Here is a 16,991-nt window from a genome sequence, read left to right on the forward strand (position 1 = left end):
ATCCTTTCCCAATCTGTAGGCTGTCGTTTTGTTCTGCTTTATAGAAGCTTTTCATTTTCATGAGATCCCTTTATTGACTGTTGATCTTAGAGCCTGTGCTGTTGGTGTTCTGTGCAGAACATTGTCTCCTGTGCCAATGAGTTCAAGGTTCTTCACCACTTTTTTTCTAAGAGGTTTAGTGTGTCTGGTTTTATGCTGAGATCTTTTATCCACTTAGAATTTACTTTTGTGCAGGGTGATAAATATGGATATATTTGCATTTTTCTACATGTAGACATCCAAGATATTAGAAGATGTAAAGATCTCCCATGATCTTGGATAGGATTAACAAAATGAAAATGACCATTCTACCAAAAGCAATCTACAGATTCAATGCAATTCTCATCAAAATACCAACACAATTCTTTATAGACCTTTAAAGAACAATTCTTAATTTCATATTGAATTAAAATAATCCTGTACAACAACAGATCGCCTGGAAGTATCTCCATCTCTGATCTCAAGCTGTACTACAGAGTAACAGTAATAAAAACTGCATGGTACTGGCATAAAAACAGAAAGGAGGATCAATGGAATCGAATAGAAGACTAAGAAATAAACCCACACACTTATGGACACCTGATTTTTGACAAAGAAGCCCAAACCATACAATGGAAAAAAGACAGCATCTTCAACAAATGATGCTGGTTTAACTGGATATCCAACCTCTCCATCTTTTAAGGGATCTTTTAAGGACACTACAAGGTCTGGATATGACAGCATCATCTCTGATCTAGCTCAAAACCCAAGATCTAAACACATGCATCTTGTGTTTTGGTTTATAGTGTTTCTTGAGCCCTAAAGGTTGAAACTAAGGACTAGTTCATTCTATACAAACATTCTAATTCTACTACTGCACTACATCTTTAGCCTCTTCTCACCCTTTCCTTTTCCTTAGTAGCACTTTTTGGTGAGCTTACAAAGAAACTGACTTATTTTTAGTATCTTTATTCATCAATATACTTTGTTTTCATCCATTCCTCTCCTCCTGTACTCCTTGACACCCTTCACTGCTTTGTTTCTTCCTCAAATAGTTTCCCTTTAACTCCAGCACTTGGGAATCAGGGGCAGGTGGATCTCTGAGTTCAAGGCCAGCTTGGTCTACAGAGTGAGTTCCAGGACAGACAGGGCTACACAGAGAAACACTGTCTTGAAAAACAAACAAAAGATGGTCCAGTATTTCCTAGAACTCATTCTGTAGCCCTGGAATACCGAGAGTGTGTGATCTTTCTGTTCATGTCTCTTGAGCAGCTAGGACTACAAGCCTGTGCCACTGGACCTGCTTCCTTTTTGTTTGGAGATTTATTTTTGTTTGTTCATTTTATATTTTAAGACACCATCAAGTAGCCCATGCTGGCCTCAAACTCCATATGTAGCTAGTACTTTGTCTCAAAAGCCAAAATTTTTCTAACGTTTGAAAATTAATCTCTAAAGGATTATATTTAGCAGACAAGTTGCCAAAGGATTGTTGTGAGAATTTATGTGTATATGTGATTTGTTTTCCTTCCAAATTTTTACTTCCCAAGAAGGGAATAAGTGGAAAGTCAGATCCAAGAAAGTCTAGAAAGTTGTTATGTGGATCTCAATTTCCTCATCTGCAAAATGAAGATAACCATAGTTAAGCTATGAATTTACATGCTTTATAAACTTCAAAGTACTACATATACTATCAGCTATCATTTCACACAGTATCCTCCACGGCCTTCTGTAACAAGACCTAAGATAGTTTCCCTGTCTTTTATCGGCAGTGCAGTAAAGGAAGGGTTGTAGGAAACAGAATGAGTCAGAAGTGTTCCAGACAAGGAGGCACAAAAGGAGCTGACCCTCTCAGACATATGCCAGAGATAAGCAGCCTTACTGTGCTTGATGGCACATCCCGATAATCTCAGCACTGAGGAGGCAAAAGCAAGAGGAGCTACAAGTTAAGGTCAATGGGTGTTACATGGCCTCTAAACTCCAACACCAGGGAAGTCTAAGAGTATCAACTGATTAATTAATGCAAATCCTGTACCACATCCAAAAACTGATTTGTGAGCTATAGCCTTTAATACAGCTCTCAACTTCCTGATGCTGCAATGTTGTGGTGACCCCCAATCATATAATTATTTCATTGCTACTTCATAACTGTAATTTTGCTACTATTATGAATCAAAATGTAAATGTCTGTGTTTTCTGATGGTCATAGGTGACCCCCTTGAAAGGGTCATTGTACACCCATAGTGGTCATGACATACAGGTTGAGAACTGCTGTTCTAGGTAATGCTCATTAGAAATAGGAGTTTGCCAAACAGGCCATGACACACAGGTCAGAAACTACTGCTTTAACCGCTGAACGATCTCTACAACCCACACCAGAAAACACGGCATGAAGCACCAAAAAAGGAATAGACCTGTCGGCTATATCACACCTGTAACCTCAGGACTTAATCTGATTCCTCTTGTTTTGGTAGTGCTTAAAGTCATTCCTTCCTAGTAAAATGAAGATAATTATATTCCTCCTTCCACTAGATCTTAAGTCAAGGTAAAATGAAACGGAAGACATGTAGCCTCTTGACTAGAAATTACAATGAAATATTCAGAAAGACTGAGTCACACTGAAGTCTTCCTAAATTTTATTGGCACTGAAATAGAACAAAGATTGAGCACAAACCCCTCCAAAACAATTATTTAAAAAACAAAAATACACACACAAAAAAAAACTGAATATAAATTCTAACCTTCTCCTCAGCCTCTGTAGAGATGGGTTATTGCCCTTAATGCAGCTAGCTTGCCCCCACAATTCCAGGTTTGAATTTAGCAAACATAGGGCAGCTCACCGAGTGTCAATATAATTCACAGCAATGCATATAAGAGTCCCCAGGGTTAAGTAGAAATGGCATGGGCTGAGGGAGGCTCTGGGCTAAAGGTATTGCATGGAGGGACAACACAGCCTTTTGGTATTGAACCCTGGAGAAAAGGCAAACAGGAATAATAAAACCAAATACTAAGTATGTTTCAAATGGACTGTATGACCTATAGTGACAAGTAAATCACTAATACTGAAATCTTACATAATGTTTTTGGCAAAATATCATTTTTGATACAGTATATACTTCCCAGATGTGGGGTGGGGGAATAGTAAAAATAATGAAGCTGAAATAGTCCTGCCCCAAGACTGTCTCTAATAGTGCATTAGCAAAAAAGGTAGAAATCAATCTTGTTAGATATCACTAGAATATATAATACTGGTAAATATTAAAAGAGCATACATGTGACAAAAAAGAGAAAGCAGCTTATACAAAGGGGAGTGGCGTGTGAAGGAACAAGGCTAGAATACCCAGCAGATTTCTGGATGTAGCTCCAAGCAACAGCACAACTAGTGATAGACCTGGTTTGGAGATTCTTCAGAAGCAGGGCCCACCTCACCACTTTGGACTGGGTAAGATGAAGGATTACCAGGTGACTGAGAAACAAAGGGTACACTTACTCAACATATTGTGTATCCATGAAGCAGGAAGAGTGGGCCAATTAGCTCTAGGGAAGTAGTTTAGAACTCCTGGCATGGAAAATACTAAAGCCAGGCATAAATGTTTCTTCCTTTGTGGCAATAGGTTTAGATGCAACTGTCTAGGTTTGAGGGTGCTCAACCTCTCTGTCCTAGCTGGAAGATATCTAGAGACTGGAAAGAGCATAGACAGATTTAAAGAAGGAACCAAGAACATAGACTAAGATGAGGGTACCTCACTCAATAGAAGAAAGGCTCCCAAGATGCACTGGGGCAGGGGTCTTTCTATGATATTAGTCCATCTCCTGAATGTACTGTTTCCTTCATACTTTCATTCCTCCTTGATTAGAAACTGAGTCCCTAAACACAGGGACAAGGCACAGTGGGACTGGAGTTATAATAGGCCCAACACAGGAGGTAGAAGAAATAAGAATGACTAAACATGTCTTTACCCTCCGATCATTGCAAAGGGTCAAATCCTAGGTCAATTGACATACTAAAGTGATATAGCCAAGGCCCTTCCTCTATCCCTAAACCATATAATACCCCAACATTGCTAATCACAGGACTTGAAATAATAAGGCAAGGGATGAAAGCTAGCATTAACCTACTTCACGTTTCAGTCCCAGATGACAACAGCATGTGTGTGTGTGTGTGTGTGGAGGTGCTTGTCAAATCAAAAGGAATGTGCCTGTAAGCAGGGGAAATGGTCTATTCTAGAATGCTAGGCTGAATGTGTCAAAGAAGGAAAAGGAGATTCCATTGGCACCACAGTGGGCCATTTGTTTGCCCAAAGATATGAAAACTGAAGGGTTAAATTTGGTCCCATGGCTATACTAAATGCTTGACATGGCTCCAAGGCTTTTCTAGTTAGTGGCTCCAGCACAGTGTTAGTTAGGCAAAACTATGGGAGTGTGGGGACAAGAAAGAAGAAGGAAGAGGAGGGGTCCCTAGAGGCTGAATGCCCACTACATGGACTCAAATTCATCAATGCGCTGTTTGGTATTGCCCTGCCGGATCTGGCGCAAGGTCTTGTATTTGTCTCGTCCCAGCCGCATGTTCTCAGCATGGATCATATCATTGGCAGTCTTCTTGGACTCATCTCGGGCATTGGCCAACTCTGAAGTAAGAGCCTGGGAGGATGCAAGATGAGTCAGGGGTCAATGACTTCCTCTCATTTTAATTCCACTTTCCTGATGAGATTCTTTTTTTTTTAATTTTTTCCTCTTTTCAACCCACATGACCCATATGCACATGCATACACACAAACATGTACCACACATACCCACAGTATAGGACAAATTAATGATGGCTATTTCTTAAGAATAGATGAGAATAATATTCCAAATATTCAAGCAGTAATTTGGCTAGCTGGATATTTTCTGATTCTAAGAGGGGAGAATAACAAGATGCAGTAGAGAGCTAAATGAGGTACTCCAGGGTGGGATCTGTAGGAGAAAATGTCTTCCCTTCAAGTTCCTATAGTTCCAGACTGACAAGGGCTACAGCATGCTTACCCTAGCTGTAGGAAAGGTCATGAGCTATAAAGTCATTATACAATCTCCTTGACTGGTGACCCTGCCTGAATACCTTAAGATGCTTCTGCACACGCTCATTCTTCTCAGCCTCAGTAGTACGTTCCTCCTCACTACGGTCCTTGGCCATAGCATCAGCCCGCAGGTCAGCACTGGCCTCTGCCCCATTCTCATCCTGTTCATCCTGTTCATTCTCAGCAGGCTCTGCCACATGAGGTGTACTCATGGCAGTCTTTAGCTCAGCACGAGTCTTCTCCAAGTCTTCCTGGACCATCTGGGCCTAGCCAGTGACAGAAAGAGAAAGACTTGCAGTCAGATCAGGTATCTTATGGCAACGTAATCATTCCTAGAAAGACGTGTCTAGTAAGAGGTAGCTGTCAGTTAGAACAAATGGTTTTATTGGCTTGATCTTGAGGTTTTTTTAGATGTAAAATAGGGAAGATTTATCTGCTTCCCATAGGTAGTTGGAGATTCTAAAGTATCTGAGAAAGCTTTGAGCAGTTTCTCTCATAGTGCCTATAAAAACAGTTTGTGTCTAAAAAGGGGAGTCTAAATCTAAGAAATGTAAGATCCTGGAATATATACATATAGAATACTCTTTTCCCACAATGCATTACTCTGGATTCTGTATCTTACCTTTTGCTGCCATTCCACAGCCTCACTCTCCTTCTTCTTTCTAGCCATTTCCAACTGAGAGATCCGTGCTGTCAGCTCTGCCATTTCTGAAGCCTATAGGTATATTAGAAGCCTGTGAGAGCTTGACCTTTGGGTTTTCAAGGTCCAGATACCTGTAACCTCATTTCCTCTGATGAACTCATAGGTAACCGCCTGCTTCATTTCTTGTTGACTAGTGACTTTTAACCAAGTTATTCCATCCATTAGTGCTTCATAAATTACAGCTCCCCTCCTAGACTACAGGCCTCCTTAAAGCAGACAATTGGTCATCTCTGTCCTCTTCTTTCCCCTCTTAATGTTGCCAAATATGCATGCAGTGGGGCTCCAGCAAAGCTTGAAAGTCACTGCTTGAAGCAAATCCTCCACGACTATCCTAGGGCTCCACCAAGACTGCTACCAGAACAAATAAATTCTAATATCATAGGGAATCTATACAATGTAGGAAAGTTTAGGCACACCCTTGTTCCTTGAGCAAATGTCTCATGACACCTTTTTTTTTTCCTGGGAGGTACCAGCACACCAATATTACAAGGGAAGGAACTATATTAAGCAGTATATTCTGAACTTCCAAGTCATAGATCCCTAGCTTTATACATGATTTCAGAGAGGGAAGCTTTCCAATGGAGAAAGAAATGATTGTAAACCTTCATCAAACATAGCTATGACCTTTGGACGCCATGATTCCCAATTTCCTTATCTGGTCACATTTTGTTTGGGGTTTAATTCCATAAAGCTACTAAAAAAATAAAGAAGCAGAAGAAAGCAAGGAAAGAGGAGATGGAGCTAAAGTAACCCACAATAGGTACTCCCCCTTTTCGTTTCTAAGGTTACAGGTTCAGATTTATATATAAGAAAATAAGTGAAACGCAAAGCCTAAGAAAGACTGTGGGCCATACCAAGTTGCTTTCGAATGTACTATTGGAGGCCTATGGGATACAAACAAACTAGAAAGACTCAACTATGCAGACAGTTATAAACCGGTAGGGGAGCAAGCAAAAAACATGCACACATAAGCCCAGCCCAGTATCCAACATTACCAGCTGTTCCTGGGTCTTCTTCTGGTCCCGAGAAGCCTGAAGCAGGGCCTCCTTGGCCTCTTCAGCTTCTTGACGCTCCTTGGCCAGCTTTTCAGCCTCACTCTGGGCACGTTTCCGTTCCTGCTCAAGTTCTAGGGCTCTGCGGGTCTGTTCTTCCAGTTCTGTTAGAAAAGGAGGAAACTGGTGAAGGGCTCAGAGATGAACTTGCTGCCTGGGAAGTTTCTACTTCATGGCACAGAAGGCATGGGTTCTAAGAACTTTTCTTGACAAATTCTTTATGTATTCTGTTACCACACCTAAACTATGTAGTCTTGTTCTGCAGCTCAGGGAAGAGGGTGTATACTTTAGGGTTAGGTTATGGGGAAACTCAATCTCCACAGTGAATCCAAGCCACACCTTGCTGAGCCTTCTTAGTCTGTTCCTCAATCTGCTTCAGCTTCTCCATCAGCTCTTCCTTCTCCCGTTCAATCTTCTCCTTCTCTTTTTCAGCCAGCTCACGCTTCTTCTTCTCATTTTCCAGTAGAGCACTAGCGAACAGAAAGAGGGATGTAACAGGATAGCAAGGCTGCATGGAATCTCGAGAGGTTCTATGAACTAAGTCTATTAGGTCTCAGCCTCCAAACATTCCACTTTCCACCATAATCTAGCCATCACACCATAGTTCCACATAGTATTTTATGCTCAGTCCATTTACCCTGAATTCATGAGCTTTAAATGGAATGCTGGTACTGCCAGTAACCAAGTAGATAGAATTGCTCTTGTTCTCACTCTTCCGTCTAATAAAATTATTTACTAACTTTTGCACTCTGTCTTATAGCAAGGTAAGTTTTAGCTTTGTGCTTCAAGTATTGGCTAGGACTAACTTTGCCTGCCTTAAACCCTTGTTCTAGGTTCCCTTTTCCCAGATTTTATTGCATATCTAGAATAAGTATTTGCTTTTTCTAGCCTCACTACCTACTGAAGGAAGCATTACTTTTGTTTTAAAGGCTTGATTAATTTTATATTATGTGTGTATTTCCTATGTGTATGTAAACGTACAATATGCATGCAGTGCCCATGGAGTCCAGAAGATGTCACATCCCCCGGAAGTACAGTTACAGATGGCTGAAAACTGCCATGTGGGTGCTGGGAAACAAACCTAGATTCTCTGAAGAGGACCAAGTGTTCCTAACCGTTGAACCATCTCTCCACCCTCTAGGAAGCATTCTAAGCAGTTAGCTTAGATGTCTTCACTCTGAGGCCTTTCAGAATGCTTGACATACACTTTTCACTAGTGCATATGCTAAACAATTTGTTTATTTTATCTGTCTTCTACTAGAAAGTCAACTTCACAACAGAAATTTTTCACCATTGTTTTACTGCTCAAAAAATAGTTAAGGGAATGAATGATACAGCTTTTGTTCCTCAAGATGGTGTGACTCAGAAAGTGTGAACATACACATGTATGTATTTCCCTAATTCTCTTTGTTACTAGACTGTGAGGCCCTACAGCGCATGATCTAGTTCAGTAAACTACTCCCCAAAATCTTAATTTTTTTAAAATAAATGAGACTGTCAAAATAGCTCAGTGAGAGAGAACTTTCCTGACATTCAGAGGATTTTGAGTCTAAACCCCAGTGTTGGGGGGGAGAAGTCAACCTTATATGTATTGCATGTATGTATGTACATATATATGTATATACATATATGTATAATTATACACACATGTATGTATATACGGTATGTATGTATGTATTATAACCAGGTTCACTGTGATAAAAAGTATATGGTCATTTTTAGTTTTATTTTCATTACTTAAGGCAGGGTCTCACTATTTAAGCCTGACTGGCCTTGAACTTGCAACATCTTTGTGCCACCAAGCTAACCTTAGTTTCTAAGGTTGTGAAGTAATTTCCTGCCTCCTACCTTAGAAACTTTCTAACATTTCGAACTCTTAATTGACAGAGTATCCTACTAAAGCAGTACTCCTCAAACTTTAGTGTACATAAGAATCACCTAGGATTATAAAAATGATAAATTTAAATAATATAATTGCAACCATTTCAAAAGTAATTCAATGGCACTTAGTACACCTCCAATAGTGGGTAAATATAACCTTTTTCTAGTTATAAAATATGTTCATCACAGCAGAGTAAAACACCATACACATTAAGCGGTTTCTTCACATTTTCCTTTCTCCCAGACCCTGACAGCCACCAATTCACATTTGATTTCTATAAATATTTCTATATGGGATTACATCATATAAATAGAATATAAAATATGTAACTTTTCATACTTCACACTTTTTCACTAAGCATCATGTTTTAGAGTTACATCACATTGTAGCATGGATGGCTAAAAACTATTCTTCTATGGCTTGTCTCCTACAAAAATTCATGATTTAGAGGTTTGGTCCCTAATGTAAAGGAAATGAGAGGCAGTGAAACTTTTATTAGATGGGTGTAAGTAGGAGGTTATTAGGGGAACCACTCTCCAAAAGGATGTTATGGATGTGAGTTAAGTTTTACAGAAGGTCAGAAGGTGAGGAGCTAAAGAGATAGCTCAGAGGTTAAGAGCACTGGCTGCTCTTCCAAAGGTCCTGAGTTCAAATCCCAGCAACCACAGGGTGGCTCACAACCATCTATGAGATCAGGTGCCCTCTTCTGGTGTGCAGGTGTACATACAGACAGAACATTGTATACTAGATAAAAAAAATCTTTTTTTTTTAAAGTTTCACAGATAGTTTTCTTCTTGTGAGAGTAGGTTGTCACAAGTAACTCTAGCATCTCTTCTGAATTCTCAGTTGTTGCTCTCCATTCTTGAAGATGCACCTGCTATATTACACTGTTGTATAGTCCACTGCTGTATTATTACAATGCAATATGGGGCTCTTGCAGATGTGGCCATCCTTGGACTTCCCAGCCTCCAAAGACCAAAAGCAAAAAAAATACTCTCCTTATTTTTATGAAGTATTCAGCCACAGGTCATCTATTATAACAATATAAACTAGATTAAGATACATTCTATGGGGTGGAGATATAGATATATATCAGTGGTTAAGAGTAATTGCTGGTCTTACAGAACGTAAGAGTTTGGTTCCTAGCACCCATATCCAATGACTCACCGCCACCTTTAATATCTAATGCCCTTTTCTGACCTCTCTGCATACACCTGCACTCATGCAATCATTCATGCATGTCCATGCATAAGCACACATGCATGCATACACCACCCATACAACCAACCACAAACCTCTACACACAACTAAAAGAAATCTTTTTTTAAAGATACATTCTATTATGTATACTTATAATTTATTTATTTATCTCTTGGTAAAGACTAGATTATTTTCTACCTTTTAAGTGTTTGGATAATGCTGCTGTGAACATGTATGTACATGCATTTTTTTTGTACATCCATTTTTAATTTTGAGAGATACTTACCTAGGAATGAATTAACAAGATTATATAGTAATTATGTTTTTTTTTTAACTTTTCAAGGAACTGTTTTCTACCACTTTACACTCTCATCAACAATATACGAGTCCTATTTTCTTTTTCAGAACATCACTGGTACTTATATTTCAATTTGATTTCTTATACCAGCATAATGAGTCTAAAATGGTAACTAATTATGGTTTTCATTTTCATCTGTGTTTCTGTAATGATTATCATTTTTTTCATATTATTGTTTGCCAATCTTCTTTGGATATATAAAATCCTGGGATCTTAAGATACCGATCAGTTAAGTCTGAGATCAGTATCTCAGTTCCTACCTTTCTTGCTGCCAACCCTTAGATTATACTGAATAACAAGAACAAAGTACTTTGTGGGAGAAAATTCTGAAGGCTCTGCTTGTTAGTGCTTAATCCAGTACAATTTTGCACAGACTCTTCAGCTACTTCCATTCTACTTGTCAGTTAACCCATAGCAACCCATAATGTACATGGGATAGTAATGGCATGAGAGTCATAGACAACAGGAAACTATGACAGGTTCTCTCTGGTAACTTCCAAATCCAGGACTTTCTGATGCCTATTTCTAAGAAACAACACTGTCTGTGCTAAGACTGAATAAATGGGGTGTCCTTGCCTCCACTGTTCACAAATCCCTAGTCTTGGGCTGATTTCATACCCTAAGCAGGCTAGGAACCTTTAAAAGCTTCCTAACCATAGCAGTAGTCCTAATTCCAGCACCTACCGTTCCATCTGCTTCTGGTGCTTCTCTTCCCGGGCCTGTGCCTTCATCTGCTGCACCTCAATGGTGTCAGGCTTACGCCGACGCATGTACAGCTCATGATTCCCCATGCACAGGGCCAAGATCCTCTTGTTAATCCGAAGCCGGGGAGCATAGAACACAAAGTCCTGAAGGGAAAACAGAGGTTGAATTTTTAGGGATAGAAGACAGCTTACACGTGCCCTTGAGCACACATATTCATACACATGCATACCAGTAATAAAATAATAAATTAAAAAGAAAGTTTTGATGAAAATGTGAAAGTGACTTAGCTTCTGTAAACCTAAATCCAAAAGTGCTAGAAAGACTGTGTTATCCAATCAATTCGCATTCCAGTGGGAATACTAATTACCAGAGTAAGGAAATGATTTTTCCCAGGGTCAGGTACCAGAGAAGTGGTAGACTCAGAACTAGAAGCCATGTTTCTTATCTTTGACATCAGTGCTCTTTCCACTAAACCATAAGTTTTTCCAACTCTCATCATGAATAGCACCCCAAAGACAGCAAGATACCTCAGGAAGTTAAACTCCCAAGCCTAACCATTCTCAAAAACAACATAGCAAAAGAAAAACAATTCTTAGCAAGCTATCCTCTGACCACCACGCATGCATTATGGAATGTATACCCACTCCACAAAAAATAAATACGGAAAATTAAAAAGTGAAAAATCTTAAAAAAAAAGGCGCCCTAAAATATTTCCTAGAAATATCCTTTTCTGCTACAGTATTTTTCTTTAGTTTTCAAAATAAGTTTATTATTGATTCACAGGTCGGTGCTTCAGAGGGCCATGACCTTTGAGTTGAGCCAGTATTGAAGTCAGCCACTTGTTGGGAAGTAACCACGTGGCAGGAAGATCTTTACAGAAAGTGTGAAAAAGCTCAAAGCACCAAAGAAAGTAGACACAGGCTCTCAGAACAATCAGCAAATGAAACAAAACTACTGAAGAGAAAAAAAGGGAATAGTTATGTTTTCTGTGTCAGGATACAGTAACATGAGCAGATCCAACAGAACGTCACAGCATCTCATCGGGATTAAACTATGGTGAGAGAAACTCAGGGAATAAAAAGTATACCATCTCATTAAAGAGATAATTATTCCTACTACTGCCTTATCAAAGCTTAAGGTGGACTCATTTTTTTCAGGTGATTGACTCAGCCAACTGGATAAGCAAACAATATCATATCTATTTACCTACAGACCTAACTAGTCAATCACAAAGGGTCTCGTCTATAAGGTAATTAATAATCTAGTCAACAGGTACACCATGGCTATCTAAACCATCTCTGAAAACTAAGTTCTAGTTACTAGAAACCAGGCTGTAAGTACACAAATATCTAAATTCCCTAAACATCAGTTATCTTCATTGTTATTTGTTAAAAAGCCTTTAATTTTTGCCAGCTTTTTATTTTAATGACAAGTACTACATGAGCACTGTATATCGACCATTCCAACTTCTTTGTGCCTCACCCAAATTCATTATCTCTTCTTTAATTATTATTGTTACACACTAAGTAAGATAATAAATTAAATATAATAATAAAAAGGTAAAATGTAGAGGATATGGTAATACATACATATAATCCCAGCACTCAGAAGCTAAAAGCCAGAAAGGTCACTTTGAGTTAAGGCCAGAATGAGCTTGTCTTAAAACCGTATGGGTAAAGAAATATATATGTAAATAGAAATATATATATATGTTTAATCTTCCTTTATTAAAAGTTTTAAAAGATAAATTTGTAATGCCACCTTTAGATTTGAACTTATAGATCTATTGCTTCTGACAATTAAACATAAGTCAAGTACATGTAGAATATGTTTTGAGGGATTAAGAAAGTGAGGAAATGGCAAAGTAGCAGAATTTAGGATTTCCTGAAGCTTGCCTCACCCACAGAGGCAGTTTGGTAATAAAGTGACACCAAGTTTAGAATATCACCTGGTCATTTCTCCCCATCAACTTCCTCTTACATTTTACTTTCCATTTGTGCTTCTTGTTCGTATGCAGATGTTATACACAACAGAAAATGGACAGATAAATCCAAGGATATGTTTGCTTTCAACATTATCTAAACTTGGCAAACAAAACAAAACAAACAAACAAACAACAACAACAAAAAAAAAACACCTGCTATGCATAGTTACAAGACGGAGTCACTCACCGGAGCTTTTTTGTCAATAGGCTTGATGACAAATTTCTTATCATTGAAGGAAATATTCCTGATTTCACTCCAAGGGAAGCCAATCTTAGGAGTCAGTCTGTAGAAACAGTCCAACAACATCATGACAAAGACAATGCAAAAAGGAAATAGCCATAGTGCCTTGCTGTTACCACCACCCATCTCTCTATTTCCCCAACACAAACTTCTCCCTTAAAGATAGAGATTATTGTCAACTCAGTTAAAGTTATCACTTACTGCCCTGTATTCTGTTCCACTTTGGGTTGAAGCAAATACCTTGTAAGAACATTCCAGAGCATCTGTTTCCTCTTTAACTGAAAACCTTCTATGCAGAATTGTTAAATTTGGAAAGATAAATAATAAACCCAAAGAAACAGGTGGTGAATGAAATAACAATCTAATGATTTCATCTTTAACAACAGCAGACGAAGGGGGAAAATAAGTAAGACAGAACAAGGAGGGAAATAAATAAAACTATAGGCTAAAAATCACTTAGTCATAGCATGGGACTTGAACTCTATGAATCCTGACAAGATGGATTCTAGGTCTGCACTGGCCAAAAATTATAAAGGTCAAATTTATAAATTTCCTAGTAGCTGCCTGGTGCAGTGGCACACACCTATAATCCCAGCATTCAGGGAGGCAGAGACAGGCACATTTCTGTGAGTTTGAGGCCATCCTGGTCTACAGAGTGAGTCCAGGACAGCCAATGCTACACACCCTGTCTCAATAAACTAAAAAAGAAAAAAAAAATCCTAGTAGCTATATGAATAAAAATGAAAAATAATGACCTATTTAAAAAATGTTTCATTAACTGTATAAATCCTAATCTTATCATTTGAACATAAAAATCAACATTTTAAATATATAGATACATTTTTACATTCCTGTGGTTTTAATTATTTTTGCATGGGAAGGGGGATGGGACAAGATCTCACCTAGCCCAAGACAGCCACTATGCTGACTAGTTTTATGTTAACTTGACAGGAGTTATAGTCATCTGAAAGGATAGAACCTCAACTGGAAAAAAAAAAACAAAAAAACAAAAAAAAAAACCTCCATACGATCCAACTGTATTTTTTTAATTAAATTAGTGACTGATTGGGGAGAGCCTTTTTTTAAATTAAATTAGTGACATTTTTTAAATTAAATTAGTGACTGATTGGGGAAAGCCTACCCCTTTGTGGGTGGTGTCATCCTTGGGCCGGTGGTCCTGGTTCTATAAGAATGCAATCTAAATGAGCCATGAGAGGCAAGCCTAAGCAGCACTCCTCCATGACCTCTGCATCAGCTTCTAACTCTGGATGTCCTGTTTAAGTTTCTGCCCACCCTGCAATGGTAACCCTACACTAAAACAGACAGACATGAATTAAGTATGTAGCTAAGGCTGACCTTGAATTCCTGATTCTAGCTGCCTGTATGTGAGTGCTAGATAACCATGAGCATGGTTTAGATATTAAATGTCTCCCAAAAGCTCATTTTTTGAAAGCTCATCTTGATCTCCATATAACCATGTTATTCATGGTGGCAGAACTTTATGAGCATGGCCTGGTTGGAGCAAGTAGGATATTGAAAGCACACCCACAAAGGAGATATTGGGATTCCACCCCCTTCCTCTTTCAATGTCTATTTCCCACATGCCATAAGGTGAGCAACTACATGCTCTCCACCATGAAATTCTACCTCAGTACAGGCCCAAAGCAACTGCATCAAGTAAATATAGACTGAAAACTTTTAAGTTGATTTCTCTCAGGTATAGAACGAGGATTAATGACATTTTTTCCCCCTCACAGTAGCTCTTCAAAGAGTGGTATGCAGTTTACATTTATGAAACATCTTGATTGTAATGACATTTCAAATGTGACAGTCACATGTGGCTAGTGACTACCATAATAGATAGTGCAACTCTAGTCAGCAGAGGATTAAGGAAGGTATACAAACATCATGGCTGGACTTAACTAGAAGAAAAATAATTGGGGTGGAACGCAAGTGTTTTAGTCTTGCTCTGTAAGAAATGACAGGTTTAAGAGTAATCCAAATAACTGACAGAAGTCTGAGGCATACCTGTCATTCTGCTCATAGATGTTAAGACCTAAGGCATCCACACCTAGCCATAGCTCTGAGCCTTTCTTGTTCTTGATGCTGAAATAGTTCACACCATACATCTCCAGGTCTTGAGCAATCTTGAGGTATTCCAGGACAGCATCTTCCCTATATGACACAGAAAAAGAAAGGGGGAATGTCACAAAGTAGGGCTTCGTTAGCAGACCCAGTCAGCTTGCTCTTTGTTTCTGACAGTGGACTAGGAAATGGAAAGAACTTAAGCAAGTGATGAGCAACAAGAACACACATGACTTCTGTTAAACAAAGACTACTGTCAGGACCCTAAAGAATAAGGAGAGACTGTCACTTATTGGCCTCTGGAATATTAACTGTTCAGAAAAAGCTATATTCTCCCTCCTATGCATTGTGACTTCCTCTTATAGACGTACATTCCCAGTAGAATTTAGACAGAGTACTGATAGTAAAATGAGATTTGTTCCTTAAATAGATAGCCATCAAATGCTTTTACAATATTGAGAAAACTCCTTTCCCATTTATTTTTAAGGGAGAAATGACAAGGTAGCCCAGAAACTTTCTGGAGAGCCTGATCTTCCTTCCTTTTCATTATAGTCAAAACTGTTTAGGATACAGGGAGTGGTGGAACATGCACCACCTGTAATCCCAGCACATGGAAGGTAGAGAGAGAGAGGCTGGAAGATTGTATGTTCAAGATCAGCCTAGGCTACATAGTGAGATCATTTCTCAAAAGAATTTCTGGGGCTGGCAAGATGGGTCACTTGGTCAAGCATTGACCAGTAAGCCTTACAACCTGAGTTCAGTTTACTGGGACCTACACAGTAGAGTAGAAGAAAATAGATTCCCAATAGTTGCCCCTGACCTCTGCATGTGCACACTGACATGAAGCACAGGTGTGCAGACACACAGACACAACATGCAAAATAAAAAATAAATAATTGTCCTGATTTTATAGTTGATAATCTTTTCATTAAAACTTTGCTCTTACAAATTAATAAAAAGCCTAAAATGAAATCACAGTTTGTTTCAAGTTTGCATTCTATATGTAAGTACTAAAATCATCCCTATCTTTCTTTCTTACAATCCATCAACGTCCCTAATAATTTGTCTCTTCTTTGTACACCCAATCCTCATTCTTCTTGCAAGGACAGTGAAGCTCACAGCTGGTAGGGGAGGCTTACCTGAGCATGCCCCGGTGTTCCTCATGCCACACCTGGATCCTCTCTTCCCACTGGTCCTTATTGAGTTTGTGCTGCTCCAAGACTCTAGAAAGACAATGAGTGATCAGTAAAGTACAGAACATAGGTAGGAGGGAAGGGGAGCTCTTTGGAGTTGATTTAAATGTGAAGTTAGCCAATGGAGGTATTACTGAGTTCATACAAAAATTTAGAGCTGAACACACTGAAGCGGACATAAGGAACTTTTTAAAAGAAGAGCTCCAAGAACAGATGACCAAACAGGACAATGGAATCATCCTCTTTACTCACTTCTCTCATTTATTTATTTGTTTGCTTGTTTGAGATGGGGGTCTCTCTATTTATAGAGCTCTCCTGTCCTGAACTTACTATGTAGACCAGGCTGGCCTTGAACTGAAAAAAGCTCTACCTGCCTCCACCCCCTAAATTCTGGGATTAAAGGTGAGACCTTTTTTATTCCTTTAACCACAAAGCTAATAACGTACTGTATATCCAACCTCCACAATAATATATCAGGATTCCAGTCCATGTTGAGCGGCTGGCAGTAAAGGCAGG

General features: G+C 38.9%; 1 protein-coding gene across 1 annotated transcript in view; it reads right to left on the reverse strand.

Annotated features, from left to right (window-relative positions):
• Positions 1-2,634: 2,634 nt before the first annotated feature.
• Msn (moesin) overlaps positions 2,635-16,991 on the reverse strand; it is a 76,333-nt gene continuing 61,976 nt past the window's right edge. The window contains exons 5-13 of the mRNA XM_055605088.1: positions 16,422-16,505; positions 15,226-15,372; positions 13,144-13,240; positions 10,952-11,115; positions 7,167-7,297; positions 6,771-6,931; positions 5,695-5,787; positions 5,114-5,338; positions 2,635-4,656 (exon numbers count right to left, since the gene is read on the reverse strand). Of these exons, the coding sequence (XP_055461063.1) occupies positions 4,492-4,656; positions 5,114-5,338; positions 5,695-5,787; positions 6,771-6,931; positions 7,167-7,297; positions 10,952-11,115; positions 13,144-13,240; positions 15,226-15,372; positions 16,422-16,505 (1,267 nt within the window). The 3' untranslated portion in view covers positions 2,635-4,491. The remainder of the gene's footprint in view (positions 4,657-5,113; positions 5,339-5,694; positions 5,788-6,770; positions 6,932-7,166; positions 7,298-10,951; positions 11,116-13,143; positions 13,241-15,225; positions 15,373-16,421; positions 16,506-16,991) is intronic.

This window comes from Psammomys obesus, unplaced genomic scaffold, assembly GCF_907164565.1.
Source record: "Psammomys obesus unplaced genomic scaffold, mPsaObe1.curated_primary_1811, whole genome shotgun sequence".
Classification (NCBI taxonomy): domain Eukaryota; kingdom Metazoa; phylum Chordata; class Mammalia; order Rodentia; family Muridae; genus Psammomys; species Psammomys obesus.